Source organism: Osmerus eperlanus, chromosome 3, assembly GCF_963692335.1.
Source record: "Osmerus eperlanus chromosome 3, fOsmEpe2.1, whole genome shotgun sequence".
In the NCBI taxonomy this organism is placed as follows: domain Eukaryota; kingdom Metazoa; phylum Chordata; class Actinopteri; order Osmeriformes; family Osmeridae; genus Osmerus; species Osmerus eperlanus.
Window position 1 is genome coordinate 3,595,628 of NC_085020.1, and position 27,359 is coordinate 3,622,986.

Genomic DNA, 27,359 nt, shown 5'->3' on the forward strand with positions numbered 1-27,359 from the left:
GAGAGCTGTCCCAGTCCTGAGACCTTGAGCCTCAGAGAAGCAGACCAGACACCAGGTACCACCTCCAGCCTGCAGACCACAGCAGACCAGACCACCGTAAATAACCTGCAACAGCCAGTCAGTCAGCCAGTTAGTAAGTAAGTCAGTCTGGAAGAGCTGACCTTGCACTATCCTAGCCTACAGCTCTGTTCTCAAAGAGATCTAGATCCCCTTAAGTCAGTCCAGTGCTAATGCTCTCGTGTCGAGTAAGTCCTTAAATAGTTTTGTTCACCTCGTTGGAGAGATTCAGCTTCATCCAGGAGCCCAGTTCTGAGTCACCTTCTGCAGCTTCAGCCCTGCTTCAGAGAGGAGGTCCAGTTTACCAGAGAGAAGACTTTCTAGAAGATTTCCTGGTCAGCGTTGTGTTGCGTCATCCCAGCTCACCTGAGCCCCCGGTGGAGCGTTCCAGAGCCATGCAGCGCCTCGACACCTTCCTGGTTTTCTGCCTCCTCACAGGAACAGTCCTGACCAGCGGCCCCCCCACTCTCAGGAGGAGCAGAGGTAGGAGACTGACAGGCGTGTGTGTGTGTGTGTGTGTTCATCATCCTCTCCTGCATGGCACCCCTATGCACAACCTCTCCTGATGAGGTACGCATTAGGATTTCATGTTGTGATTAGCTCACTTCTTAAAACGTTAATATGTGCATTTTAGATAAAAAAAATAATCTATTTGTGTATATATTTAGGATTGTGTCATAAGATGCCATGTCAAGCGTCTTCTAAGAAGGAACAGTTTGTTGTGACTATGTGGCGTGCTCTGAGAACATGCGCGAAACTCTGAAACATGAGATCCAGACTGAGTCCGGAGTGTGAAATGGGTCGTAAGCAAGCAGAACTCCAACATTGTTTGCAACAAAATGTGTTTTGGGAAAGTCTCAAAATGGCAGGAGGCAGAGCGGTTAGGGAGTCGGGCTCGTAATCTGGAGGTTACTGGTTCGATTCCCGGCTGTGCAAAATGACATTGTGTCCTTGGGCAAGGCACTTCACCCTACTTGCCTCGGGGGGAATGTCCCTGTACTTACTGTAAGTCGCTCTGGATAAGAGCATCTGCTAAATGTAAATGTAAGGGCTTAGTGCTGTTTACTGTGCAAGAGACCAAGGTTAGTTTGATAATGTTTCTTTTTCTTTTATTGGCTTTAAAGTAACTTTTGCTTGCGCGGGCAGCTGCAATGTGATTGCAGCTGAGGTTGATATGCTGAGGTTGATATCTGGTAGCTAGTAGTAAACAAATTGCGAAGATGATTGGCAATGACGTTGGCGATGATTGTTACATCTATATGTTTCCCTGACCACCACATGCAGGATGAGCTCTATGTTATCCAGGAGGTTGGTTAACCAGTCGCTCCCCGGAAGTGAACTGCATAGCTGTGGAGAGTGTGTGGGTTCTGTGGACTGGAGTAGACTTGGAGAGATCTGTACTGTACCTTGGGTGTGTGTGAGAGGTGACTGTGGTCCATCCACAGCAGAGTCAGAGATCTTCTCTGTCCTGAACCTGAGAGCTGCTTTGCTTTCAATGCTGCATCCACTGATGTATGTCCACATGTGTGGAGATTTCACTGAAATGATGTGGAGAGGAGAGGGGAGGGGTGAGAGGAGAGGGGTGAGAGGAGAGGGGAGGGGTGAGAGGAGAGGAGAGGAGAGGGGAGGGGTGAGAGGAGAGGGGTGAGGAGAGGAGAGGGGAGGGGTGAGAGGAGAGGAGAGGGGTGAGAGGAGAGGGGTGAGAGGAGAGGAGAGGGGAGAGGAGAGGGGAGAGGGGAGGGGTGAGCGGAGTGTCACACTGGTGTGGAGAGAAGTCTTCCTGCCACAATATGAACCTGTATCCAGGACAAAGGTCAGAGGTTTACTCTAACTGTTATAACTTTCCCAGAAGGCTCTATTGTATAACAAGCAGGATAATGCTGCTATTGACTTTTATATTTGTATAATTGGCCCTTTTAAATGTTGTCAAAAAATTGTTTATTGGAAGGGAAATCCAGTGAAATGTTTCAGAGTTTGCATTATTCTGGCAACTTCTCTGTCTCCTCTCTCTCCATCTCTTTTTCTCTCACTTTCTTTTACAAACATGTCATAAAAGAGTCCATAAACTGCATCCCGTTCAAACCCCAGACCAGCCCTAGTTGTCTCAGGGACGTCCTCTGATTAGGATTCTCATGACAGATGTGGAAAGCAGCATTTTCCACCAGCCTCTGCCATATTCTCACTAGCACACATATCCACCCCCCCCCCCCCCCACACACAAGCAGACCTGGTGGAAACCTAGTAGGGCTGGCCTGAGGACAGCTGCCCGTCAGGCTGGCCTGAGGACAGCTGCTCTCTGTGGACCCAGTCAGGCTGGCCTGAGGACAGCTGCTCTCTGTGGACCCAGTCAGGCTGGCCTGAGGACAGCTGCTCTCTGTGGACCCAGTCAGGCTGGCCTGAGGACAGCTGCTCTCTGTGGAGTTACGACTCAGAGCTTGGCTCACCTGGATGCTGCCCTGGAAGAGCCACTGTTCCCTCGGCGCTTGTGCGTGTGTCGTGTTCCTGTCTCAGGAGGAGGGGTCGGGGTTCTCTGGGGCTGCGTCCCACAAAATGGAGATGTGATGTCACAAGTCACAGCAACTCATCTTAAAAAACAGCATGTATGCCTGTGTGCATCTGTGTGTGTGTGTACGTGTGTCAGAATCCTGCCATGGGTTTCCATCCGAACCAGGCCAACACTTAGACAAACTCACAGGGGGTCTCCCCCCCTCTCACACGGACGTGCTGGTCCAGGAGGAGGGCTGGAGGGCTGGAGCGAGGAGGGCTGGAGCGAGGAGGGATGGAGCGAGGAGGGATGGAGGGCTGGTGCGAGGAGGGTTGGAGGGATGGAGCGAGGAGGGCTGGAGCGAGGAGGGATGGAGGGCTGGTGCGAGGAGGGCTGGAGGGATGGAGCGAAGAGGGCTGGAGGGATGGAGCGAGGAGGGCTGGAGGGATGGAGCGAGGAGGGCTGGAGGGATGGAGCGAGGAGGGCTGGAGGGATGGAGCGAGGAGGGCTGGAGGGCTGGAGCGAGGAGGGATTTAGGGATGGAGCGAGGAGGGCTGGAGGGATGGAGCGAGGAGGGCTGGAGGGATGGAGCGAGGAGGGCTGGAGGGCTGGAGCGAGGAGGGCTGGAGGGCTGGAGCGAGGAGGGATTTAGGGCTGGAGCGAGGAGGGCTGGAGGGCTGGAGCGAGGAGGGCTGGAGGACTGGAGCGAGGAGGGCTGGAGGGATGGAGCAAGGAGGGCTGGAGGGCTGGAGCGAGGAGGGATGGAGGGCTGGAGCGAGGAGGGATGGAGGGCTGGAGCGAGGAGGGATGGAGGGCTGGAGCGAAGAGGGCTGGAGGGCTGGAGCGAGGAGGGCTGGAGGGCTGGAGCGAGGAGGGATGGAGCGAGGAGGGCTGGAGGGATGGACGGCTGGATCGAGGAGGGATGGAGGGATGGAGCGAGAAGGGCTACTGTTCCCTCGGCGCTTGTGCGTGTGTCGTGTTCCTGTCTCAGGAGGAGGGGTCGGGGTTCTCTGGGGCTGCGTCCCACAAAATGGAGATGTGATGTCACAAGTCACAGCAACTCATCTTAAAAAACAGCATGTATGCCTGTGTGCATCTGTGTGTGTGTGTACGTGTGTCAGAATCCTGCCATGGGTTTCCATCCGAACCAGGCCAACACTTAGACAAACTCACAGGGGGTCTCCCCCCCTCTCACACGGACGTGCTGGTCCAGGAGGAGGGCTGGAGGGCTGGAGCGAGGAGGGCTGGAGCGAGGAGGGATGGAGCGAGGAGGGATGGAGGGCTGGTGCGAGGAGGGCTGGAGGGATGGAGCGAGGAGGGCTGGAGCGAGGAGGGATGGAGGGCTGGTGCGAGGAGGGCTGGAGGGATGGAGCGAGGAGGGCTGGAGGGATGGAGCGAGGAGGGCTGGAGGGATGGAGCGAGGAGGGCTGGAGGGCTGGAGCGAGGAGGGATTTAGGGATGGAGCGAGGAGGGCTGGAGGGATGGAGCGAGGAGGGCTGGAGGGATGGAGCGAGGAGGGCTGGAGGGCTGGAGCGAGGAGGGATTTAGGGCTGGAGCGAGGAGGGCTGGAGGGCTGGAGCGAGGAGGGCTGGAGGACTGGAGCGAGGAGGGCTGGAGGGATGGAGCAAGGAGGGCTGGAGGGCTGGAGCGAGGAGGGATGGAGGGCTGGAGCGAGGAGGGATGGAGGGCTGGAGCGAGGAGGGATGGAGGGCTGGAGCGAAGAGGGCTGGAGGGCTGGAGCGAGGAGGGCTGGAGGGCTGGAGCGAGGAGGGATGGAGCGAGGAGGGCTGGAGGGATGGACGGCTGGATCGAGGAGGGATGGAGGGATGGAGCGAGAAGGGCTGGAGGGCTGGAGCGAGGAAGGATGGAGGGCTGGAGTGAGGAGGGCTGGAGGGCTGGAGTGAGGAGGGCTGGAGGGCTGGAGTGAGGAGGGCTGGAGGGATGGAGCAAGGAGGGCTGGAGAGAGGAGGGATGGAGGGATGGAGCGAGGAGGGATGGAGGGCTGGAGCGAGGAGGGCTGGACGGCTGGAACGAGGAGGGCTGGAGGGATGTCTGCAGGATAACAGAGGACAGGCGTGATGGATGGTGTGAAAAGAGATCAAGTGATGGGAAGGGGAAATGGGACGACTGGGGAGGAGGGGATGGAAGGCAGGAGGAAGAGAGGGAAAGATGGAGTTGTGCCACCGGAGAGGGGATGCAGCTGGAGTGTGGTAAGCCCATGGCATTAGCCCCTGACAGGGGAAGATAACATGTGGGAGCAGAGGGACCAGCGTGGAGCTGCTACAGGGGAGAGCGTGGGAGATTTCCCCCCCAGGCACGGCCCACACCAGCTGGGCTGCTCTGCAAGGCTGCTCCCCTGCTGAGAACCTGGTCCATGGCAAAGAGAACGGGCTCACAGAAAGCCAATCCCATTTATCTATTCGACAGTGGCTCTGTTGAATTGGATTCTCCCTCATCGAGCTGAATGTGTGACTGTGGGGGGGATAAGGAAATCCTTCCCTGCTAGACCTCTCCTTTCCTCTCCACCTCTTCGCTTCATCTGTCCATCTTCCCCAGAATGTAGAGGGTAACCCGTTACTGAGCGGCGCAGAATCAACTTAAGCCTCCACCACTCACACCTCAAGTGTGAGTGTGTGTGTGTGTGTGCGTGCTCATGTACTGCAAGTGTGTCATTGGAAGTATGCATGTAGCCTAATCAATTTATGATGCAGTTGTCCAATAAATCACGTCGATATGTCAGCTTTGTGGACAGGAGAGGAAGATAGTGGTCACATCCTCGGACAGCCAAGGAGATTTTCCACACTGCAGTTGAAAGACAAACATGTCTCTCATGGCAGAGCCAAGTCTTTGAGGCTTTCGCTGGGTATTAGGAGTGTGTTGCCTTGCTCCGAGTCAGTGGAAAGCCATGTGATGATTCAGCACTGATACCCTGAGAACTTGAAGGTCTCTCTAGCTGTTCCAGGGTTAGGGTTAGGGTTAGGGTCCTCCTCTCCTCCTCTCCTCTCCCCTCCCCTCCCCTCCTCTCCCCTACTCTTCCTTCCCTTCATCCAGTTTAGTGTTTCCACTCAGGCCATCCAATGGAAGGGAGTTTGTCTTCCACACATCAGCCCCAGAGGCTCCCCAATGCTCCCTCTCTTTCCTGCTCTGAGTCACTGGGACGAGGAGGTGCTGGCTGGCTGTTTCCAGGTGTTCTATATTGTTGTGTTCGGCTTTCTTTTTGCAGCTGGGAAATCGATTTTAGGGAAAGGGAGAAGCGTGAGTTCACACACACCAACAAGCACGCATGTTAACACACACATACACACACCTGTCACACACACACACATACTTTAACATAGACTTAGCCTCCGGCAGTCAAAGTAATAACACTCAGATGGCATTTACGAAACACATGATTTATTGTGTGTGTGTGCATAATTAACCCTTGTGTTATCTTCGGGTCATTCTGACCCATCAGTCGTTGTGACCCACCGTCGTATTGCGACATCTTTACCGCATACAAAAACAAAGTAAAGCATTTTCTTTTAACCGTTGGGCTGTCTCAGACCCCCCACATTGCGAAGGTTAAAAGAAAATTATTTTTATTTGTTTTTGTATTGGGTAAAATTGGGTAAACACAACGATGGTTCGTTATGAACCTTTGGGTCATGTGACCCGAAGGCAGCACAAGGGTTAATACATGAGTGTTGGACTCGGCTGAGAACAGACTGTGTGAAACATAGATCTCCTTATCAGTGTGTGAAGATGACATTTAAATTTGATAATGAAGAAATGTGCCCTTCCAGCCAGGCTTATGCCTCACTGTTGAACTGATCCTATCCAGGCTGAGCCTTCGTTGCCTGTAAAGACGTTCATCATACTGAAGGTGCAGTCCCAGGGATCCACAGCCGCGAGCTGTTCAGCTTCGCTGGTTGTTGTTTACAAACGACTTGGTTGTCAAGATCAGGTCCATAGGAGCCTGACAAAAATGATGAGCATGGTTCCTAGAATGGTCATGGGTAACTCTGTTACCTGTGTGTGTGTGTGTGTGTGTGTGTGTGTGTGTGTATGCAGGAGTCCTTGTGTGCACATGTTTGCGTGTGGCGTTCCAGACGGCCGGAAGTGGGCGCCGGTCTGGTGTTCACCACTGCGCTGCTCTATCTCCAGTCGTCATGGAGACGCACAACATTCGAGTCTCAACTTCTTGGAATTGCTGAGGCTGTTCTTGATTCATTTGAAATCACCACACATTCTTCTCCGAGCGCTCATGACCTCCATCCCTCATCGACATACCACAGTCAGCGACTCCAAATGATAACAGGCCACATCAGTCTTAACTAAGTCTAATCTAGTCGACTGGCACTGACGAGGTGGTCTTCCCTGTTGATGGATGATGGGGCTATTGACTCTCCTAATTTGTAACCTTACTCATTTTCTTCTGGAAAGGCTGATAAGGCTGATGGATCGTGATTTGTGAAGGCCATGTGGTTGGGCTTTGGTCCCGACAGGAATGAAGCCAATGCCTTGCTTGTTTTGGAGTTCATAAAAAGCTCTTGCTAGAAGCCAGAAGTTTCCTAACAGATTGTAGGCAACCCTCCCGTCCTTTTTTGTCATCCTCTTTTGTCATCCTCGAGCCAAGAACCCCTATTGTTGCTATCGGAAATATTGAGGGAGATACAAAACAAGAGCCTTTTTCATCAACAGAAACACACAGCTGGTGATGAATCCTGGGCTAGGACCCAAAAACCTTCCTTGGGTTTCCCCTCGTTCTGATATATCTTTCTCTGGGGACGGTTTCTTCTGGAGTCACTTTGTTATTCCACGTCCAGCGGTTTTACCTCAACGCTGTCGATCGCTGTTTATCAATAATGGATTTTTTGTTTTGTCTTTACAAAGTGGGAAATGTCATGTTTCCTGAATGCATAAATGTTGCCCAAAATAAAGAAACCTTTGAGTCTTGAAGATAATGTTTATCGTTTTTCCACTCCTGGAGGGTTTATCTGCTGCGGCGTGCGAAGCCCACCAGCTTTCTAATCTTTTAAATCCAAAACCTCATGTTTGTGTATGATTGTGTCTGTCTAACTCAGCAGGTGTTTACTGTACAAACCCTGTTATATCCATTTGAACTATTTCAGCCAAGAATTGTGAGCAGAGGTTTGTGTTGTAGTTGAGCGTGTATATTTGCGTTCTTGCATGCTTTCAGTTATAAAATAAATAGAGGCTTGAATTCTCATCCCCTCTGGAAGCTAAATTTCGGCAACGTAATGTGTGCCAATTTTGTTCCCACAAACACTGCATGCAAATGGAACAGTGTGTGTGACGCTTTTACATAATGTGTCATAAACAACAGCATAGTCTATTAAACAAGGTTCGGCACCCAAATAAGTACTCTATAAAGCAATGTTATTGGGTACTTTTTTAAAACGAATTATCCTTCTCTATACAATCACCATTATTCACAACATTGTAGTGTACTTGTGTGCGATAGAAAGATGGAGAGAGTCAAAACGGCCAGATGTTCAACAGTGACACCCTCAGGGACATTAGAGAGAAAGAGAGAGAGAGATGGAGAGAAAGAGAATATGTGAAAAAGAAGTGACTCAGCCATGCTAATGCCCCTCCCCCCTCCCCCCACCCTACCACCCCTCTTTACCCCCCCGCTCTGCAGTGAGGCGTCAGAACATGAAGGTGCGCATCAACGCCACGGGCGACACCATCGTCATGAAGTTTGTGCGTCCCAACGAGGACACCAAGCTGGAGGGCTACATCCTGGGCTACGGCAGCAGCATGTTCTCCAAGCAGTTCATCCAGCTGCCGGAGAACGGCCTGCCCTACGAGACTGAGATCGGTGAGCTTCCTGTGGGTGTGTGTGTGGGTGTGTGGGTGTGGGTGGGTGTGGGTGTGTGGGTGGGTGTGTATGTCTGTGTTACGAAGTGGAGATTTTTATATGAGTCTGTTTGTGTATTCATATGACTTCCAGCCTTGCGGGAAGAGATATTGGCCAGGTTTCCCAGATTCGTTAAGAAGCTCTTAACGCCAAGAGCTTCTTAGGAGCGTTCTAAGAGCGTTCTAGAGCGTTCTTAGAACGCTCTTAAGAAGCTCTTAGCGTTAAGAGCTTAACGAATCTGGGAAAACCGGCCATTGGTGTTGCAGCTGAACAATTTCCAGGGAGCTGTGGTGCACATGTTTTATTTTGTTGTTTTAGTCATGGCCTGAATCGACATTCTGTACACTGACAAAACCACACGTCTGGGGCTGAAAACTGCAGCTTTACTCTTCCACCAACCCTCCACCAACCGATCCCTCCAAATACTCCTTAACGACACCCCAGCCCTCTCAGCCGCCCTCACCAACCCTTCAACACCCGTGGCTCCCATCAACAATGCTCTGGTTGCTCTCTAATCTGACCCAGACACCCTTTCCTGCCACAACCCCCACCCAGCCTCAGCTCAGAAACCCCCCCCCCCCCCCCCTAACCCTAACCCTAACCCTAACCCTAACCCTAACCCCCCCCCCCCCCCCCCCCCATGAGCCGCACTGTTGACGTAAGGAGGGTGCTCACCCCTCTCCCCCCCCCTCCTCCTGCATAGACGCTGAACCCAAGTACCTGATTGCTGTCCAGCCCATCCCAGTCAACGATGTCAAGAAACAATGTTCTGGTAGGGGAGACAGTCCTTAAACTCTGTATATAAATCAATCAATCAATCTATCCAGCTATCCAACTATTCATTTATTTATCTATTTATCTATCCATCTATCCATTCATCCATCCATCCACATACCAGTTAATATGTAGTACAGTAATATAAGTGTGATGCTGGTCTCTCCAGGGAAGGTGAACCTGGAGAAGCCCCTGCACCTGGTGATAGGCTCTGTCACCCCCACCTCGGTGCTGTTGTCCTGGGGAACCATCCTGAAGACCCCCTACGAGGGCAACATCATGAGCGACTGTCTGGAGGATGGGTGAGTCCACTCACCGAAACACACACCGACACACACACATGCAGACACACACCAGTCCAAATGCACACTCGGAGGTATATACACACGCATACTATCACACAAGCACACACACACACACTCTCCTCCATCCAACCTTCAGAAAATCCCATATTCATTCACTGCAGAGAGAGTTGCTTTGGAAAAGCTTGATCGCAGAGTGCTTTCCTCTGACTCTCCAAAGCCCCATTTGGCTTCATAAACTCTTTAATGTCAGCCCCCACGGAACCCTGCTAAACTATGTAACCGGAGAACTGGTCGCCATGCTGTCGCCACGGCGACGGAGGAGTATCGCGCCTGTGCTTCCCATCTGCTGAGGAAACCTGCTGATGCTGCTCCTTTGTTGCCATGGCATCTTACTCAGTTCGTTCGGTTCCAACTGGAATCAAAATAAAAGTTTTGACTTTGAATGACTCATATCTGATGAAAATATGACTTTCAATCAAAGTTCATTTAGTCCCCTTTTAGTAACAAGAAACGACACAAAGTGCTTCACATATGCCCACACATCAGCATGAATGAACCGACCCGACGTCTAAGAGGGCTCTCCTGCTCTGTCACAGTCACTACACGGTGCGCTACCGCGAGAGGAACAGGAAGTGGACCTACCAGACCTGCCCCACCAGCGACACAGTCATCGACAAGCTCAAGCCCAACACAGCCTACGAGTTTGGGGTGAGGCCCAACTCTGAGGAGAGCAGTGGAGGATGGAGCAAGCCTGTCACTCACAGCACCAACATGGGAGGTACGTCACCTAAATGAGTCCCCCACTGGAGGTCACACATCTCACCCCCTTCTCCAGCATTGCTTTCCTCTGGCATAAATCAGCCGTGTAACTTCAGCTTTTTCTTGCTGAACTTTGGTACGGGCATAAGTAAATGTAAGTGATTGATCAAATGAGTTCCTTTGTACTGTTTGGTAAGGTGTTGCTTGTTTTGCAGAGAAAGCCATGCAGAAACCCTACAAGCCTGTGAAGCCAGTGGTATGTCTTTGAAACCATTTCTACATTTTGGTTGTGAAAATGACTTGGAATTTCATTGGAAACTGTCCGTCAATTACTTACATAGTGGCAAAGCAATGGTACAAAACAGGCTGTCAACAAACAGCAGAGAGTGAGTCCTACTGGTGGAGAGGCGAGCAGAGTTTTCTGAGTCTATAACGTGCAGACGAGAGACTGCAGAGGGGCCTTAGCTAGTGTGGTCTGGTTTAAGGACCGCTTGGAGAGCTTTCTTTCCACTCCGGGCCAGTATGGAAACATCTTGACTACAGCCAGACACAGAGCTGGCCAAGCCCAGACACCGGCCAAGATGGCGAGCGAAGCCAGGAAGAGAAAGAAGAGATGAGGAGAGTTGGAGAGAGCCGGGGACAGGAGAGACGAGGAGAGGGGCCGAGAGGAGAGGGGCTGAGAGGAGGATGGAGGGCAGAGAGTTCCTGGCTCGGGGTTCCTGGCTGTGCTCGTTGACTGTTGGGTCCGTTGCCTCACGTGCCTGCAGCCCTGAGCTCTCGTAAGCAGCCACAGCTGCCGAGCTCTGCCACCATGCTGGCACTTCCTGAGACGGGGAGGCTCAGAGCTGCTTCCCACCGGACAGCTTGGAGTCTCAACATGGAGCAGAGGACCCCACAGGGTTATGTAAGCAAGGAAGAAAGGGAGGGAGGGAGGGAGGGAGAGAGGAAGGGAGGGAGGGAGGGAGAGAGGAAAGGAGGGAGAGAGATGGAGAGGGAGGAAGAGACTTTCAAGATTTAAGCTATCAGTGTCAAATCTGTCTATCACGGCTGAAACTAACTCTCTCTCTCTCCTCCTCCCAGAAACCCATCATGGCCGGTCCTCATGTCTTCTTCCCCCCTCGCCACGGTAAGCCACCAGCGCCTCTCAACCTTGTCTGTGGTCAAACTCACTGAACCTCGCTTTTCATACATCGGCAGAGATTTTACACGACAACCGTGATTTATCGCTGGGAGCAGAAGTCTGTTTCAGCTCTTCATTGTGAACCCTTCTTTAGGGCTCGGCGCTGGAGGAATTTTAACTGGCTTTTGGATTTATCGCTCTGCAGACAGGACTGCATCAACTGTCAATCCTGCTTCATCAGCTCCCAAACGACGCTACCCTAACCCCGCTCTTTGCTCTAGGCGGAGAGACGAGATCAATCTTCTGTGTAACCATGGGAACTTGTGAAATACAGTGTATATTTACATTCATTTCTGACTCGCAACTCTTAGGACCGTTAAAGGACCTTCTAGTCTTCCTCCGCGTACACAGGTACACTCCACAGAGGCGTCGAGACACTGAATGGAACGTTACTTCCTGTTTCTTTCTCAGAACGCTCCAGCAAAGGAATGCAATAGCAGCCGCAGTTAGCTACTGCATTTGTTTGACGTTTGTCTCCCTCCCCCCCTCCCTCTGTCCTCCCCAGTTCTTCATAACAGGACCCAGGGCAGACAGCCCCCGCTCCTCCGACGTCCTCTGTCCCCCAGGACAAACATCGGTAAAGATGCCTTAAATGACCCTTGACCCGTCATGATCTTTGACATCTTTACCCAGACACAGGAAGTTTTTCCTGGTCAGTTCTCTCAATCAGGAAAAACATCTAGTTTGACCTCCAACCTCTTCTCTGTCTTCTCTTCTCAACATTTTCGTCTTCTTTTCCTCAGGATATCTTCATACTCTGACCATTTCACCTACCTCGCAGGGTTTAGGTGATATTGTTCTGGAAGACCTCTTTTGACATATCTCAATATCACGTTATGTTCCTCAGCTCCACCAAACGTCACTAGAACCCACTTGCTACCCACTCCCGGACCCACAATGCCTCTGGCCACCCACCAGCCAATCGGTAAACAGTGAGACAGAGTATTCCTAACGCTATAGGCTGTCAGCGTGGCTGTGTCCAATCACAGGCTGGAAGGTTTCTCAATCAGACCGTCCTTGTTTGTAATTGGCTGCATGAGCTCGATTGGCATGACATGAATGAGACCTTTGGAACCCAGAGATGTGATCAGACCATGTGGGCATGGGGCCCATGGAGGTAGGTTGCCATGCCAGCATGATTGGCAGGTTTGCAGATGGCTGAAGGTTCAACGTGTTCACATCCAGACCTGCAGGTTCACGGCATTCGGTTTTTACAATTCAGAGGGATTTCGTTCTATTGAGATTAAGTAGTAAAAAGTTGGTTTGCATCGCTGCCTTTTGAACAGGGCTCCAGTTTGACTGGCATAGTTAAATCGTGTGTAAAATATACTTACGTTATTCATCTAGGTCATGAATACTGCAGCTATTTCAACTGTATGTTTGAGTTACTGTAATAAAATGGGTAGGAGCATGAGAGGTCAGAGGGCAGATGAGAGGTCACAGGGTTTTGGAGGCTGGATGTGAACATGCCGTACCGGCCACATGCCTGCACCGTAGGAGGTTGACCTTTGACCTCCCACAGCGGGAAGCGTAGGTGAATCTTGTTCACGCCAATGCCTTTCACGTTAGTCACAACCTGAACAGTTTGGTGGCCAGCATCTTTCTCTTCCTCACTCTGTCTGTCTCAGCTCTTAGTCAATTGTTTCTTTAACCATTTATACCTGTATCCATCCATACACCCATCCATCCACCCTGTTGAGAATTCCTCACATTTCCAGTTTTCTGATTTCCTCCATCTCAGTGAATCTTCTTCTGTGATCCTCCCTTGTTCCTCAGATTGTGTGAGCTGATCTCTCCCTGCTCCTCCTCTCTCCCTGCTCCTCCTCTCTTCCTGCTCCTCCTCTCTCCCTGCTCCTCCTCTCTCCCTGCTCCTCCTCTCTCCCTGCTCCTCCTCTCTCCCTGCTCCTCCTCTCTCCCTGCTCCTCCTCTCTTCCTGCTCCTCCTCTCTCCCTGCTCCTCCTCTCTCCCTGCTCCTCCTCTCTTCCTGCTCCTCCTCTCTCCCTGCTCCTCCTCTCTCCCTGCTCCTCCTCTCTTCCTGCTCCTCCTCTCTTCCTGCTCCTCCTCTCTCCCTGCTCCTCCTCTCTTCCTGCTCCTCCTCTCTCCCTGCTCCTCCTCTCTCCCTGCTCCTCCTCTCTCCTGTCTACATGTGTCTGTCCTCCCAGGTGCTTGGCCAGCTCTCTGACACAGCAGTCTCAGTCAGCATGCACAGTCTGCACGTCACCCACAGCCATCTCTCTCTGTCTCTCTCTCTCTCTCTCTCTCTCTCTCTCTCTCTCTCTCTCTCTCTCTCTCTCTCTCTCTCTCTCTCTCTCTCTCTCTCTCTCTCTCTCTGTCTCTCTCTCTGTCTCTGTCTCTCTATGTCTATCTCTCTGTCTCTCTCTCTGTCTCTCTCTCTCTCTCTCTCTCTCTCTCTCTCTCTCTCTCTCTCTCTCTCTCTCTCTCTCTCTCTCTGTCTCTCTATGTCTCTTTCTATGTCTCTCTCTCTCTCTCTCTCTCTCTCTCTTTCTGTCTCTCTCTCTCACTCTCTGTCTCTGTCTCTCTCTCTCTCTCTCTCTCTCTCTCTCTCTCTCTCTCTCTCTCTCTGTCTCTCTCTGTCTCTCTCTCTGTCTCTCTCTCTGTCTCTCTCTTTCTGTCTCTCTCTCTCACTCTCTGTCTCTGTCTCTGTCTCTGTCTCTGTCTCTCTCTCTCTCTCTCTCTCTCTCTCTCTGCCTCTCTCTTCCTCTCTCTCTCTCTGTCTCTCTCTCTCTCCTACAGAACCGGAGACACACAGAACCTTCTTTTTACTGTCTCCTTACCCTACGTTCTCACCTGTACGCTATCCGCTATTTTCCTCCTCAGTCCTCAGTGTTTCACTCTAGGCCCCGCCACTTCAGGAGGTAGGCAGAAAACAGTATGTCCCCCGTAAAAAAATTACAATTGCATAATCTCCCTACCTGTACTCCAAATCTGTCTGTTATGTAACTGAACTCCACAGAACCCGGCCATGCTGCCCAGGCTGACAGGAGATGGCAGAAACATTACTCGGACATAAAATGAAGCATTACTGCCCGGTACACCCAGCTGATCTCTCTCTCTCTCTCTCTCTCTCTCTCTCTCTCTCTCTCTCTCTCTCTCTCTCTCTCTCTCTGTTAGCTGGGCAGGCAGTCTGAGGTAAGGTGAGGCACCTGATCAGATTGAACAATCAATCACTGATGGCCTCGTACTCGTTAAATTCCCACGCCAAAGATCAGTCAGGTCCCGTTAAAACCTCATGGCTCACAGCTCCCTCCTGGCCGGCCCCATCGATTTGAACGGCTGTCATTCCTCCACGTCGAGGCCCTGGTACCGCCGTCTGTGTAGTAACACGGTCGTTACAGTGGAAGCAGCTCCATATGGACTCCTGGCCTTTGAAATCAGAGCCTCTTATCTCAGGCTCGTGCCAGTTAGAGGCAATTCTTTGAACTGAGGGTTTTGGCCAAGGTAGGGCGGGTCAGGCCTAACATGAACAGCTGTGGACTTCTGCTGTTCTCACCTTGACGGTTCTTCATCATTCTCCCTGTATATTATCAGTCCCCTAATCTGCTGTCTGTTGGCTTCTGTCTCTGTCTTTCTTCTGTCTCTTATTTTCTACATTTAATTTCTGTTGGGTATTATAATCTACCTGTCTCTCTCGTAGACAATGTGATTCTTCTTCTGTGGTTTGAAGGTCTTCTTCCCTTCTCTTCTTCACTACAGGAAGTGTAGACCGGTCTAGATCTGCTCCCTCTTCCTCTGTGGAGGTCCCCCCAGCCTCCCACCAGCCCACACAAACCCCCATCATCCTGCCCACGCCCATCATCACACACCAGCGCCAGTCCAAGCCCAGAACCAGACCCCAGCCTCAGCCTAATCCCCAGCCCAAATCCCAGCCCAATCCCCAGCCCAAGCCCCAGCCCCAGCCCAATCCCCAGCCCAAGCCCCAGCCTCAACCACAACCCCAGCCTGAGGCCAGGCCCCGTCCCCAGCCTCAACCCCAGCCTGAGACCAGGCCCCAGCCTCAACCCCAGCTCCAGCCTGAGGCCAGGCCCCAGCCCCGGCCTCAACCCCAGCCTGAGACCAGGCCCCAGCCTCAACCCCAGCTCCAGCCTGAGGCCAGGCCCCAGCCCCGGCCTCAACCCCAGCCTGAGACCAGGCCCCAGCCCCAGCCTCAACCCCAGCCTGAGGCCAGACCCCAGCCTCAATCCCAGCCCCAGCCTGAGGCCAGACCCCAGCCTCAATCCCAGCCCCAGCCTGAGGCCAGGCCCCAGCCTCAACCCCAACCCCAACCCCAGTCTCAATCAGAGTCTCAATCTCACCCTCAGACCAAGCCTCACTTACGGTCCCAACCTCAGCCTCAACCAACTAGGGTCCTCCTGAAAGCAGGAGTCCCAACCGGTAAAGATGATATTCTCCCCTGTTATCTTACATCTCAATACTACAACTTCAACTCCATTATCTTTAGTAAAAGGAAATGCTTTTTCACACAGCTCCCAGCACACCTGTGGTGGTGGGCAAGCCTCTCCCAAGACCCGCCCTCGCCTCCGAAAGGGCCAATAGTAACAACCAGCAGGGTAACCATGACAATGTTATTATTGTGCCCAAACATCATCCAATCACCTCATTGGTCATCCATCCACATGAAAACTCCCATTGGTCATCTGAGCTGTCCATCAATCCCTGGATGACCTTCTGTTGTTGCCTCCCCATGCACCCTCATCATCTTATCCTCCGCAGGGCTGTGCATCCTCTCCTCCCACATTTCCCTGGAACACACCCCCTTCCCTTCCAAAACCTCCATCACTCCTCTTCGCCTCCACCACCAGGCTGCCCTCCCCATCTGCAGCTCAGACCTCCATCTGCAGCTTCCTCTCTCACTCCACACTTCTCCTCCTCCTTCCCGTGCCGTCTTCCATCCCTTCATTCCTCTGCTATCTCTCAACGCTCCCCATCCTCTCATCCAAATAGGATCTGGGATTGGACATCCACCTCCCTGTTATCTCTAACGACCTCCCCCACCCCCCCCCCCCCCCTCCCGCTCCACCCCTCCTCCTTCTCTCTCTGCCCATATAGGTACACGTCACCCGAGGCCCTCGACGAACTCCGTGCCTCGCTCCCCCTCGGGATCGTCTGTCCCTGTGGCGAGCAGGAACGCCACCTCGCTGCCTCGCAGGCGGGTGTCTCTCTCCTCCAGCCCTAACGTGGCCCGGCCCCTCTCTCCACCCAGGGGTGCTGCCAACAACCCTCTCTCCTCCAGCTCTCCTGGGGGTAACGGAGCACTACTCCTCCTTCATCCTCACTCTCTCTCCTCAGCAATACTACCTCAGAGCAATGGAGCAATGTCTGAACACACACACACACATACACACACACTAGCAGACAGGTGGCCCAGAGTTTTACTGTAATTTACAGCAGGCTACATAACGTGAAACGCCTTCCAACATTGTCGCAGTTTATCTCAAAGAATACGTGTCCAGAAAGAATCGTAACGCGAGTGTGAGGGTCTGTCACCGTCCAGAACCCTGGATTCTCCCGCACTGTCAAGACTCCTCTGTGCTCTCTCCAAGGAGCAGCCGTTCCCTCCCTCTCCCCCTCGTGCGTCCGTCTGTCTGTCACGCTCTTCCACATGTGTGCTCTGGGAAGCGCTTCTCGTTGGCGTGCGTGTCACGCTTCGGCCTCGAGGAACAGCGCCGGTGCCACCAGGGGTCAGGGTCGTTAAACGTGATTTACGTTCCCGCAGGCGGGGGCCCGAGGGACGGCTGGCTGCCCGGTGCTCTGGACGTACACCGGCCAGGACACACACCGCATCTACACCGGCCGTGCCAAGCCAAACAGCGGGCAGGGCCAGATACACCACCACAGCCTGCCACACACACAGACATACTCTCACACACACATACTCGGTGAAAGACAGAAAGAAAGAAAAATGAAAGGGAAAGACAGAATAACAGAAAAGTTGTAAAAGGGATTAACAACATGAAGAAGATAGACAGCTTTTGAGTCACGCCAGGCTTGTCTGTATATCTTCGGTTTGCATGCCCAAGAGGGTTTAAACTGTTGCAAACAACAGACCTGTGTACTCCTGGAAGTTTTCAAACTGAATTTATGTTCTCGATATCGACACGTTTAGTCTCTCGCTGAAGGTACTCAAGTCTCCTTTTGGAGACGTGAATGAAAGATCCACTCTGAACTTGGTTTACAACCAGCCTCCCTCTCTGTCATCCTGTCATGTTCTTAGCGTGTTCTTGACGTGTTAACGAGGCATGCCGGCGTGTTTAACGAGTCCTCTCCTCCCTCTACAGCTGACGGGGAACGTCATAAGGGCCTGGGTCTGCCTAAGCCAGTGGTGTGGTCCAGACATAGACCTTTGGGTAACAGAGACCTTTCCCTCCCAGTGTCCATCCCACTAACCTGTCTCCACGCCCATTCATGTTCTGTGATTTGGCAGCCCGAACTGTCCATCACTTTAATTGTCCAACCCCGGTCCGTGTCTGTCGTTGTGGGCGGGGTCAACTTGCTTGTGTCCTTGTCATGGTGTTTGGTTGAGAGCACGACTGAGATTGTCTTTCTGCCAAGCAGGATTCACAGCCAATTAGGATCTGCCAATTGCATCTGAGGTTGTGATTGGCCCGAAGGCCAGTGTGTCCCTCCCCCTGGTCTGTAGGAGAGGCCCTGGTTCAGTCTCAGTCACAGCTGGTGTGTGTTAATCCTGGAAACTAGGACAGTTCCAGAGGTCTTCAAGGAGCCGCAAGGCTGACTGGAAGCAACTCTACTGCATAGAGAATGTTCCCTTTGTTTCTGTTTGTCCCTGCACACACACACACACACACAGACACACACACACTTGCACACTGCCCTCACATGTTACGCTAAACACCAAACCTACCTCAAACATAAAGGTAACTACCAATGGAACACTCTAAATCAGATGCACCACGTGATTTGACAGAGTAAGCCTATCGTTGACTAACATCAATCAAGTTCACTATCCCGGCCATCTAGGTGATGTCATGTCATGGTGTGTCTTGTCTTGGATTTGTCTGTGTCCTGTTTGTCCCACGGACCTCCTCAAGCAAAGCCTGCCTTGTCTTCTTCCATGCTGAAGGTTTCTCCTTGTGTTTCCCATCATGCTGCTGATCCTTTCATGCTGTGTGTGTTGACTGCCCCCCCCCCTCTGTTTGTCCTTGTGTTTGTCTTTGAACGTTAGCGCAGATCCCAGAGCTGTCCTTTTAGCAGGGAGAAGATGGAGAGGTTAGAGTCGTTAGCTGATCCGACCCGCCATCGGTTCCCTTCGCTCCTGCCACCAGGAGGACTGTGATGATATTGAGCCGTGCAGTGTGTTTCTTGGCTGGCCCGCTGAGGCTCTGTGTTTTGACTGGAGAGTTTTTCTCTGTGTCTCGCCGGTGCAGCGTGGACAGGGATGTAGATCGGCGTTCAGGCGGCTGCCGGGGGCTTCTACCTCAGAAGGGAACTGAGCTACGGATGGTCCTTCAGAGCAAGAGAGCCGTGCAACGAATTCAAGCGAAAACCGGATCCTGTTTGTGATGGCATTCTGAAGCGGGGTCCTATGAGACCGTAAAGTTGTTGAAGACTATGTTAAATGGACTCGCTAATGAGAAAACATGACACCATATCCTGGCTTTAAAGCATGGTAGAAACCTGAGGAGGATATTTTTGGTCTTATTTGTCCTTGTTACATTATTTTTGAGAATCCCCACCGTTAGCCTCACAGCTTGCGAAAGATTTTACATCCTGTCGCTAACGTAGAAAGGTCAGTTTGACAGTAAAACTGAGTTGATTCTCTTGATTCTACCCAGGTCCTGTTTTTTTAACGGTAGCCTTTCTGGAAGGAGAACAATAGAGTATTTGTTAAGAATTTGGCACAGTTGGTCCACAGCATTAATTGAGACCAGGTTTCTAACTTTTTCCTTGAGAAGATATAAGAACTTGTGTAAAAACATTATACGGTCTTTTACTCTCGTCTTAGAATCCTTGTGTGGTTTTCTTTAGTTTTATCCCTTCAATGTTATTCTTCTGGTTGATTTTTTACAGGATTTGGTTGTGGTCTTATGTTTCGAAGGTTATTAGAAGTTGACGTGGTCTGTGTTAGTCATTGAGCCGGCCTGTTTGCAGCAGGGGGGACCCTCAGGAGACATATCAACATTTTAAGATCCAATCTTCCTGGCTTTTACAGTTTCTTAACTCCTACTCCAGTTGGAACCGCGCCAAATTTTCTCTGCGACGTCGTCAATCCTACCTGTTACTGTCCCTCATTAAGCATCCTCCATGTGTCTGTTTCACATCTTGATAGGAAAAGGTCAGAGTGAAGACTGAGATTATTTTTATTATTATTATTTTTCAAAGGCAGTGCAGGTGGCAGGTGAGTCCTTCGGTGATGATTGGGTGAAAGGGGAGAGTCGGGGAGAGAGAAGGAGGTCAACTTTGTAGTCGTTCCACTCTGACAGTCTTTGTTTACGGTAAAGGGTGGGAGGACGAGAGAGAGGGAGAGACAGAAACGCTGGGCTTTGCAGGGGACCTCTTCTCATCTTCTCCACAGTTACAGCCGCTCATTCACTCCACCTTCATCCTCAGTCAGCAATGTCGGTGCTTTCAGTTTTACCGCGGCGTGCGCCATTACATTTGTAGTCTCTAACCATGCACTGGACTCTCTTTCCCAGGCACCCCTGCAGTTCTACGGCCCTCTCCTCCTGTCAACAAGAGCACCAACCTGGTGGGAACACCAGGGGACAAGGGTGAGGGCTCCAGCCACCAGAGACTACTGACATCCGCACTGTTCAGATCTGCACTGACTTCTCCTTTAGGCTCTGCAGATGTGTCACTGAATGACTCAGTGCTGAACATCACTGCACCACAGCTAAACTGCACTGAGTTTCACGTTCTCCTGGAAAACAGATTGGCTAACTCACAACTACTTTGCCATAGTAGACAACTATTTGGAGAATGTTTGTGCTGTTAGTAGTTAGTAGTAGTTACTTTGTTGAGTTTATAAATGGCAGATTCGGAAGTGTTGACATTTCAGAGTTGTTAACTCTACAGGTTCCAGATGGTCTCATTTGTTATCAACGTGTTACTACGAACACTCTCCTTCATTTCAGCTAGATGTTCTGCCAGATGCTCTTGTTTCCTGCAGTTCAAACAGCTTCATCTGCACTTGCGTGTCTGTGTACGTTTATACGTGTTTCCGGTGGGAATGTCTGTGAGAGACAGAATGAGAATGCAAGCCTACGTTTGTCTGTGCATACCCAGTCTAACACGTTTTTCAGAAATGCCATAGTTACGAAGCAGTCTAACTCTGAATTTTCAGCTGGCAGAAGAAAACCCTCGCAGATATTAATGTCTGCTGCTGTAACTGTTGACTGTCAAAACTTGGAGGTCACCTGACTAATAACCTCCTTCTGATACCCCTTCCCCTCCTCCTCCCCCTGCTCCTCCTCTCCCTGCTCCTCCTGCTCTACCTTCCCCTGCTCCTCCTCTCCCTGCTCCTCCTCCCCCTGCTCCTCCTCTCCCTGCTCCTCCTCTCCTTGCTCCTCCTGCTCCTCCTCTCCCTGCTCCTCCTCTCCCTGCTCCTCCTCTCCCTGCTCCTCCTCTCCTTGCTCCTCCTGCTCCTCCTCTCCCTGCTCCTCCTCTCCCTGCTCCTCCTGCTCCTCCTCCCCCTGCTCCTCCTCTCCCTGCTCCTCCTCTCCCTGCTCCTCCTCTCCCTGCTCTACCTTCCCCTGCTCCTCCTCTCCCTGCTCCTCCTGCTCTACCTTCCCCTGCTCCTCCTCTCCCTGCTCCTCCTCTCCCTGCTCCTCCTCTCCCTGCTCCTCCTCCCCCTGCTCTCCCCGCTCCTCCTTCCCCTGCTCCTCCTCTCCCCTGCTCCTCTTCCTCCTGCTCCTCCTCCTTCATTCAGACAAACCCATGGACCTGAAGCAAGGAGACAAGGCCTCCATCTTGAAGCCGTTCCCTGTGACAGTCAAGACTCCCAAACAGGAACGCAGACAGACGACCACGCTGGCTCCTGTCTTTAACGGTAGGACCGAGGTGGTAAACTGGTGTGACTGTGGTCTCAGCGTGACAGATGAGTCAGCACACCTGAATGTGTGTGTCTGTGTGCGTGTGCACCTGTGCGTGTGTGTGTGTGTGTGTGTATGTGGGTATTTGTACATGCATTAGTGCTATTTTCACATTATGAATAGGTATTTACAAGCCCTGGCAGTAAGTGAGGCTGTGTGTGTGTGTGTGTCTGTGTGTGTGTGTGTTTGGCATTAGTGAGAGAGAGAGAGCAGCAGGTGTTGCCTGGTGACACACACAAATACACCTTGCCATAGTTATTCACTCACACACCCATTCCCCCCCCCCCCCCCACACACACAAACACAATAACTACTTACTGCATTCACCACAAGACATGGACACATGACCCAAATAGAAAATAAACCTGAAGTTTTCATCCCTTTCTCCTTCTGTCCGTCTCTCTGAAGGCAGCCGTTTCGATATGTGGGACAACTCCTCTGTGTTCAGCTCCCACCCTGCCTCCGAGGTGGATGCCATGGGCAAGAAGCGCTTCGTTGGTGGGTCAGCACAGTCTCACTCCAGTACACTCACAATGGAAGTCAGACTCCACACACCTCCACACACACCGACACACCTCCACACACCTCCACACACACCGACACTCCTCCAGGCTCACATACACCCACACCTCCACACTCTCACACACACACACCTCCACACTCACATACACCTCCACACACCCACACCTCCACATACACCTCCACACACCCACACCTCCACACACACCCACTTCCACACACACACACCTCCACACATCCACACCTACACACTCTCTCACACACACACACACACATACGCACACACACACACACACCTCTAAGTGACCTGCGTCTGTGTCCCGGCCCGCAGCTCCCCACGTGATCTACAAGACGGACAAGAAGCCAGACGAGCCGTGCTCCATCACCAACTCCCTCAGCTTCTTCCCCGAGGAGGAGGGTGGGGGGCAGAACGTGACGGGGCCCCCCCGCACGTCCCCCTCCAACCTGACCGTGGTCACCGTGGAGGGGTGCCCCTCCTTCGTCATCCTGGACTGGGAGAAGACCAACGACACCACGGGTGAGAGGCCGTCTCCTCCTGAGAGGACCCATACGAACGTGTCCGATTAAATGTTGCCTGAGCTAAATCGGATGTTGCGCAAGCACAAATGAATGTGTCCGATCTGTTCATCGTGAGTCGAATTTCCATGTAACTAATTGTAAAAAACATTGAAACTAAACGGTTCTAGTGGTTTGCTTTACATTTGGAATCATAGGATTATTGAAATTGTTTGCATGGATTTTTTTTTCAAACATATGTGCTCTTAACTCGTTCCACACTATGCAAGATTAAAGCTTGCGGTCGAGAAAGGGTTAATTTCGTCTGCGCGAGGACCTCATTATACGCTAGGACCATCTGGTCTGCATCACGTTTTATGACCTGACAATATTAACATGTGGCGAGACTGAGGTGGGGACCTCATGTTGCTTGACGCCTGCAGGCCTTCCTAGTGAGCACCATCCTCATCCTCACTGTCCTGACTTCAGGTTGAACACTTGTCTCATTAAGACTCTCCACACAATTATAAAGAGACGTTTGTTCATTTAATATCTCATCTGTATGATATTAGCGAAACTGTAAAAGCTCAAAGTGTTCGTAAAACGAAGACAGAATATGAGAGCTGCTTGTTTAATTAAATTTGACGAGTGTGCGTGTGTTTCCTGTTCCTGTTTAGAGTATGAGGTCATTTCAACAACCAGCGGACCTAATGGAGAGGAGGTATCCATCCTGACCACCAACCAGACACACACCGCAGTGGAGAACCTTAAACCAGAGAGCAGGTATGTCTCTAACCCCCAGCCAATCAGGTCGGGTCCATCTTCTGGGAGCCAGTTACTTACCATCAGACCAAAAATCCATCAAGTCTGTTAGAGAATAGAATTGCCAGGTCTGTGCTGACCATCAAACTGTTGTTTCAATCGGGACTTGCTGCACACGCACATTGTCCCGCTCGGGGGCGGAGTTTGAGCCCGGTCGAGGCCAACATTCTCAGCTGCTATAGTGTAGTTGTGAGTATGGATTCTGAGGTGGAGCAGGGATGGATGGGTTTAACAGCGTTTTAATCTGCCTCTGGCTGACATCTACTCTGAGTGTCCACATCTGGAATGTACCCAGGGCAGAACCAGAACTGAACGGGTCCGCTGGCCCTTGCTTAGACCCACTAGAACATCTGTGTGTGAGTGTGTGTGTGTGTGTGCGCACGTGAGAGAGTGAGAGCACTGGCCTGAACTCAAGGCTGTCTAGAGAATAAAACTATCAAGTGTCACAGGCTCATAGTTCTGGAGAGCGGAGACGGATAAACCTGAGCTCCACAAAAGTTATGATTATGGCGAACAAGAGTGACTCGGGCCCTCCATCACACCCTTCTCGTGTGGACGTGGAATCTTCAGTTAACTACCTGTGGATTAAAATGACATTCCTCTTTCCCTCTGGGAAAGCCATCACCACTGCAATAGGAACTGACAGTATTAAAACAGGGAGAATGTGGATTTTAGAGGGACTGTGGTACGTCTGTTGAAAAGAGTCCATGTCGATTTTTGTTTCTTATTCAACTTTCTCCTTTCTTTCAGTTATGAGTTCACAGTGAAGCCCAAGAATGAGTTGGGAGCTGGGCCAACCAGCGACCCTGTCTCCTTTAGCACGGAATCAGGTCAGTATCAATACACACACACCCTCTCACACACGCCACACACACTCACACCACACACACACAAACAAAATGTCACAAGGTACTGGACTGGAGGGCCAAAATGACACCACTTGAGTGAGTTTAGTTTGGGATACAACAAGATGGTAAAAAAAAAAAGACGATTACCACACACAGCTGCAGTCTTTACCAGGCTGAGCTAATCACATTCAAGTAAGAATTACATATTCCTGCTATCTTTATAAGCTACATCTTCACCACAACTTTTGAACCAACCTAATTAGTTGAGAATAAACTAAGATTCTGTTTAATTATCACTGGCGCATTAGCTAGCGGTAGTAACCCTTTTTTCAAATGGTTTTATGTTTCACAAGTAATGTGTTGCCCATAAGGGATCCCTGATTACACGCTAACACAAATGTGTTGATGATTAGTGCCTTGTTTATAGCAGCACTTACTTTTACAACAAAGTGTGTAGCTAATTAGCCGTCAACTATTAGCATAGCTTAACATATCAGAGGTGTGTAATTAGCTGTAATTAGGCTAATGATTTCATGATGCTCCCCTGAAGTAACTATTGGCTATCACTTGAGCTTGACAGATTACTCTGTGTGTGTGTCTGTGCGTGTGTGTGTGGGGGGGCCAGCCTGTCAGAAACAGTCAGTTTCTCTTTCCTCAGGGTCCCGATCACAATGCAGGCCTTGCACCAAGATGGTGCAACTACAGAATACACATGTTATGGTTCCATCCACAACGAGAGAAGAAACACAAAGAACTCATTTGAGAAAATGTCAACACTCCAATTAAAAGTCCACAGAGAGTAATTAGCTTGGTTGTGTTGGGGCTCAAAATAAGTTATGTTGTCATGTAGCAAGGATGTGGCCAGGAGCTCCCAGTCCTCTCAGGACCAAATTATGTAGCTGTTCGCGATAAGACAACACAACTATATTTGACTGCCAATCCATCTGGCAGCTATTCCCAAAGCTGCATCCTGCATATACCTGCTGTCTCGTTGATCGGAATCTAATATTTGTTTGCGTCCCGTGTGCAGCGGACCCCCGGGTGAGCGAGAACGTTTCAGGGAAAGACGCCATTTGGACTCAGTTCCCCTTTAAGTCAGACGCCTACTCCGAGTGCAACGGGAAGCAGTACGTCAAGAGAACCTGGTACCGCAAGTTTGTCGGCATTCAGCTGTGCAACTCCCTCCGCTACAAGATTTACCTGAGCGACTCGCTCACTGGTGAGTACCTGCCTGGAGTACCTGCCTGGCCTTGGGGCCTGGAGTACCTGCCTGGCCTTGGGGCCTGGAGTACCTGCCTGGCCTTGGGGCCTGGAGTACCTGCCTGGCCTTGGGGCCTGGAGTACCTGCCTGGCCTTGGGGCTTGGAATACCTAGCAACTGAAAGCAAACACTTTTAAAGTCAAAGTTTAGTCAAACGTTCCTGTATTTGAGTATGGTGGTACTGTTGCCTCAGCCCCTTGACCCCTGACCTTCGTCCACTCTGCAGGGAAGTTCTACAACATCGGGGACCAGACAGGGCATGGGGAGGACCACTGCCAGTTTGTAGATTCCTTCCTGGATGGACGGACAGGGACTCAGTTACTGGCTGATCAGCTCCCTCACAGATCAGGTGCGCTGCTTAGCAATCCCCCTCCCTCACAGATCAGGTGTGCTGCTTAGCAACTAGAGCTGGACACCAGTATTACCCCTCTCCCTCACAGAAAATCTTTCCCGAAATAGGATACCATGGTCAAACACTTTGGCACAATGTGCTTCTCTGTTGAATATCGAAAGATGTTAAGTTACTAAAACAATAGAATTTCAATGTCTCAAGGTTCCTTGTCCGGTTGTGTTCCAGGGTTCTACAGGGCTATGCGCCAGGAACCCGTCAACTTTGGAGAGATGGGAGGAAACTCCCATATCACCTACGTGGGCTGGTACGAGTGTGGCACCCCCATCCCCGGGAAGTGGTGAGGGCTGTCCGAGATGATGCCTGACTGGAAAATCAGCTTACCTGGGCGGAAGGAGGACTGGAGGGGGGCCCTCGGAGATGTGGGTCTCTCCCTCTTGTAACCTTTGACAACCGTAGACAAATCACCGTCTGTCTGTCGAGGCTGGGTTCCCCCCCCCCCCCCATGTATAAATATGTACAGAACCAATCAGCATCATGGAACTATATTGAGAACTTTCGTAATAATATCTCCACCGGTCTCACTTCACTATCAAACACGACGTCCGAGGGCAGGGAGATGAAGAAGCGTGTGTGATTTCAAAGTGAATCAAGACGTTAATTATGAACACAGAAAAAAAGAACATGCTAGGAAGCGGGCTCCCTGAAATGTATTAGCTTGTATGATGTTATTTATCAAGGCTGTGCTATTAAACGCTCCCTGGGTGGGTCACTCTGCCAGTATGGTTTTAGAATGACAGCGGAAGCCTGAAAGCCTGAATCTACTTTCCTCCACTCAAACTCACACACGTTCTGTAGACCAAAGCACACACACAAGATGCTTCAGGGTTTCTGCAGGTTTCAGTAAGTCAAATTTAAGACCTTTTTAAGACATTTTAAGACCATAAAGATTGAAATTTAAGACCTACAACGACGCATGACCAAAACATATTCTAATCAAAGAAATTCTGCAAAAAATATTTTTAATGGAATGAATTCAGACATTGAAAAGGCATTAATTTAATTTACAGATAAAGCGATCACATTAGTAACCTAATTTAATTACTAAGTACTAGGGGTGGGGGAAAAATCGATTCACATATGAATCGCAATTCAGTCTTCTAGCGATTCACAGAGATTCACAATAAAAAAAAAATATATGTAAGCATATATGAATCGCAATTTGATAAAAAATCTTTTACAAAATTAATCGATTTTTTATTGAATCGTGACCCCAAGAATCGAATTGTAAGGTACCAAAAGATTCCCACCCTTAATAGACGGTAAGCTGTACATTTCTGTTTAATATTTAACCGTGTTGCAGAAATAAATAAGTCTATTGTAGAAAAGTCTACTTATCGTCACTGTATTTTATTAATAAGTCGAAAAGCAAAAATTGAGTTTTAAGAAAATCTTTCAGCCAGATTTGAACACAAGACCCTTCACACAGTAACCCACATCCTTAACCACTGAGCTATCAGGGATCATTACAATCTCCACTCAACATTTAAAT

At 50.8% G+C, this 27,359-nt stretch overlaps 1 protein-coding gene across 5 annotated transcripts; it reads left to right on the top strand.

Annotated features, from left to right (window-relative positions):
* LOC134017169 (target of Nesh-SH3) lies at positions 1-27,198 on the top strand. 5 transcript variants are annotated; one of them, XM_062456524.1, is made up of 22 exons: positions 1-540; positions 8,190-8,369; positions 9,112-9,180; positions 9,352-9,484; positions 10,084-10,265; positions 10,462-10,502; positions 11,327-11,372; positions 11,932-12,003; positions 12,274-12,351; positions 15,141-15,818; positions 15,911-15,994; positions 16,494-16,688; positions 17,723-17,791; positions 20,099-20,173; positions 21,331-21,450; positions 21,902-21,991; positions 22,344-22,550; positions 23,206-23,311; positions 24,101-24,180; positions 25,229-25,417; positions 25,685-25,807; positions 26,036-27,198. In XM_062456524.1, the coding sequence occupies exons 1-22, from the start codon at positions 453-455 to the stop codon at positions 26,149-26,151; spliced, it is 3,021 nt and encodes a 1,006-aa protein (XP_062312508.1). In that variant the 5' UTR covers positions 1-452; the 3' UTR covers positions 26,152-27,198. The 5 variants fall into 5 exon arrangements, with proteins under 5 accessions (XP_062312508.1, XP_062312509.1, XP_062312510.1 ...); XM_062456525.1 differs by lacking the exon at positions 17,723-17,791; XM_062456526.1 differs by lacking the exon at positions 12,274-12,351.
* Positions 27,199-27,359: the final 161 nt, after the last annotated feature.

Bases quoted from the DNA above. Each gene is read 5' to 3' on its own strand.
- LOC134017169 (XM_062456524.1), top strand. From the start codon at position 453: ATGCAGCGCCTCGACACCTTCCTGGTTTTCTGCCTCCTCACAGGAACA. The intron at 11,373-11,931 runs GTAAGCCACCAG...TGTCCTCCCCAG, and splicing joins CTTCTTCCCCCCTCGCCACG to TTCTTCATAACAGGACCCAG. The intron at 15,995-16,493 runs GTAACCATGACA...CTGCCCATATAG, and splicing joins CAATAGTAACAACCAGCAGG to GTACACGTCACCCGAGGCCC.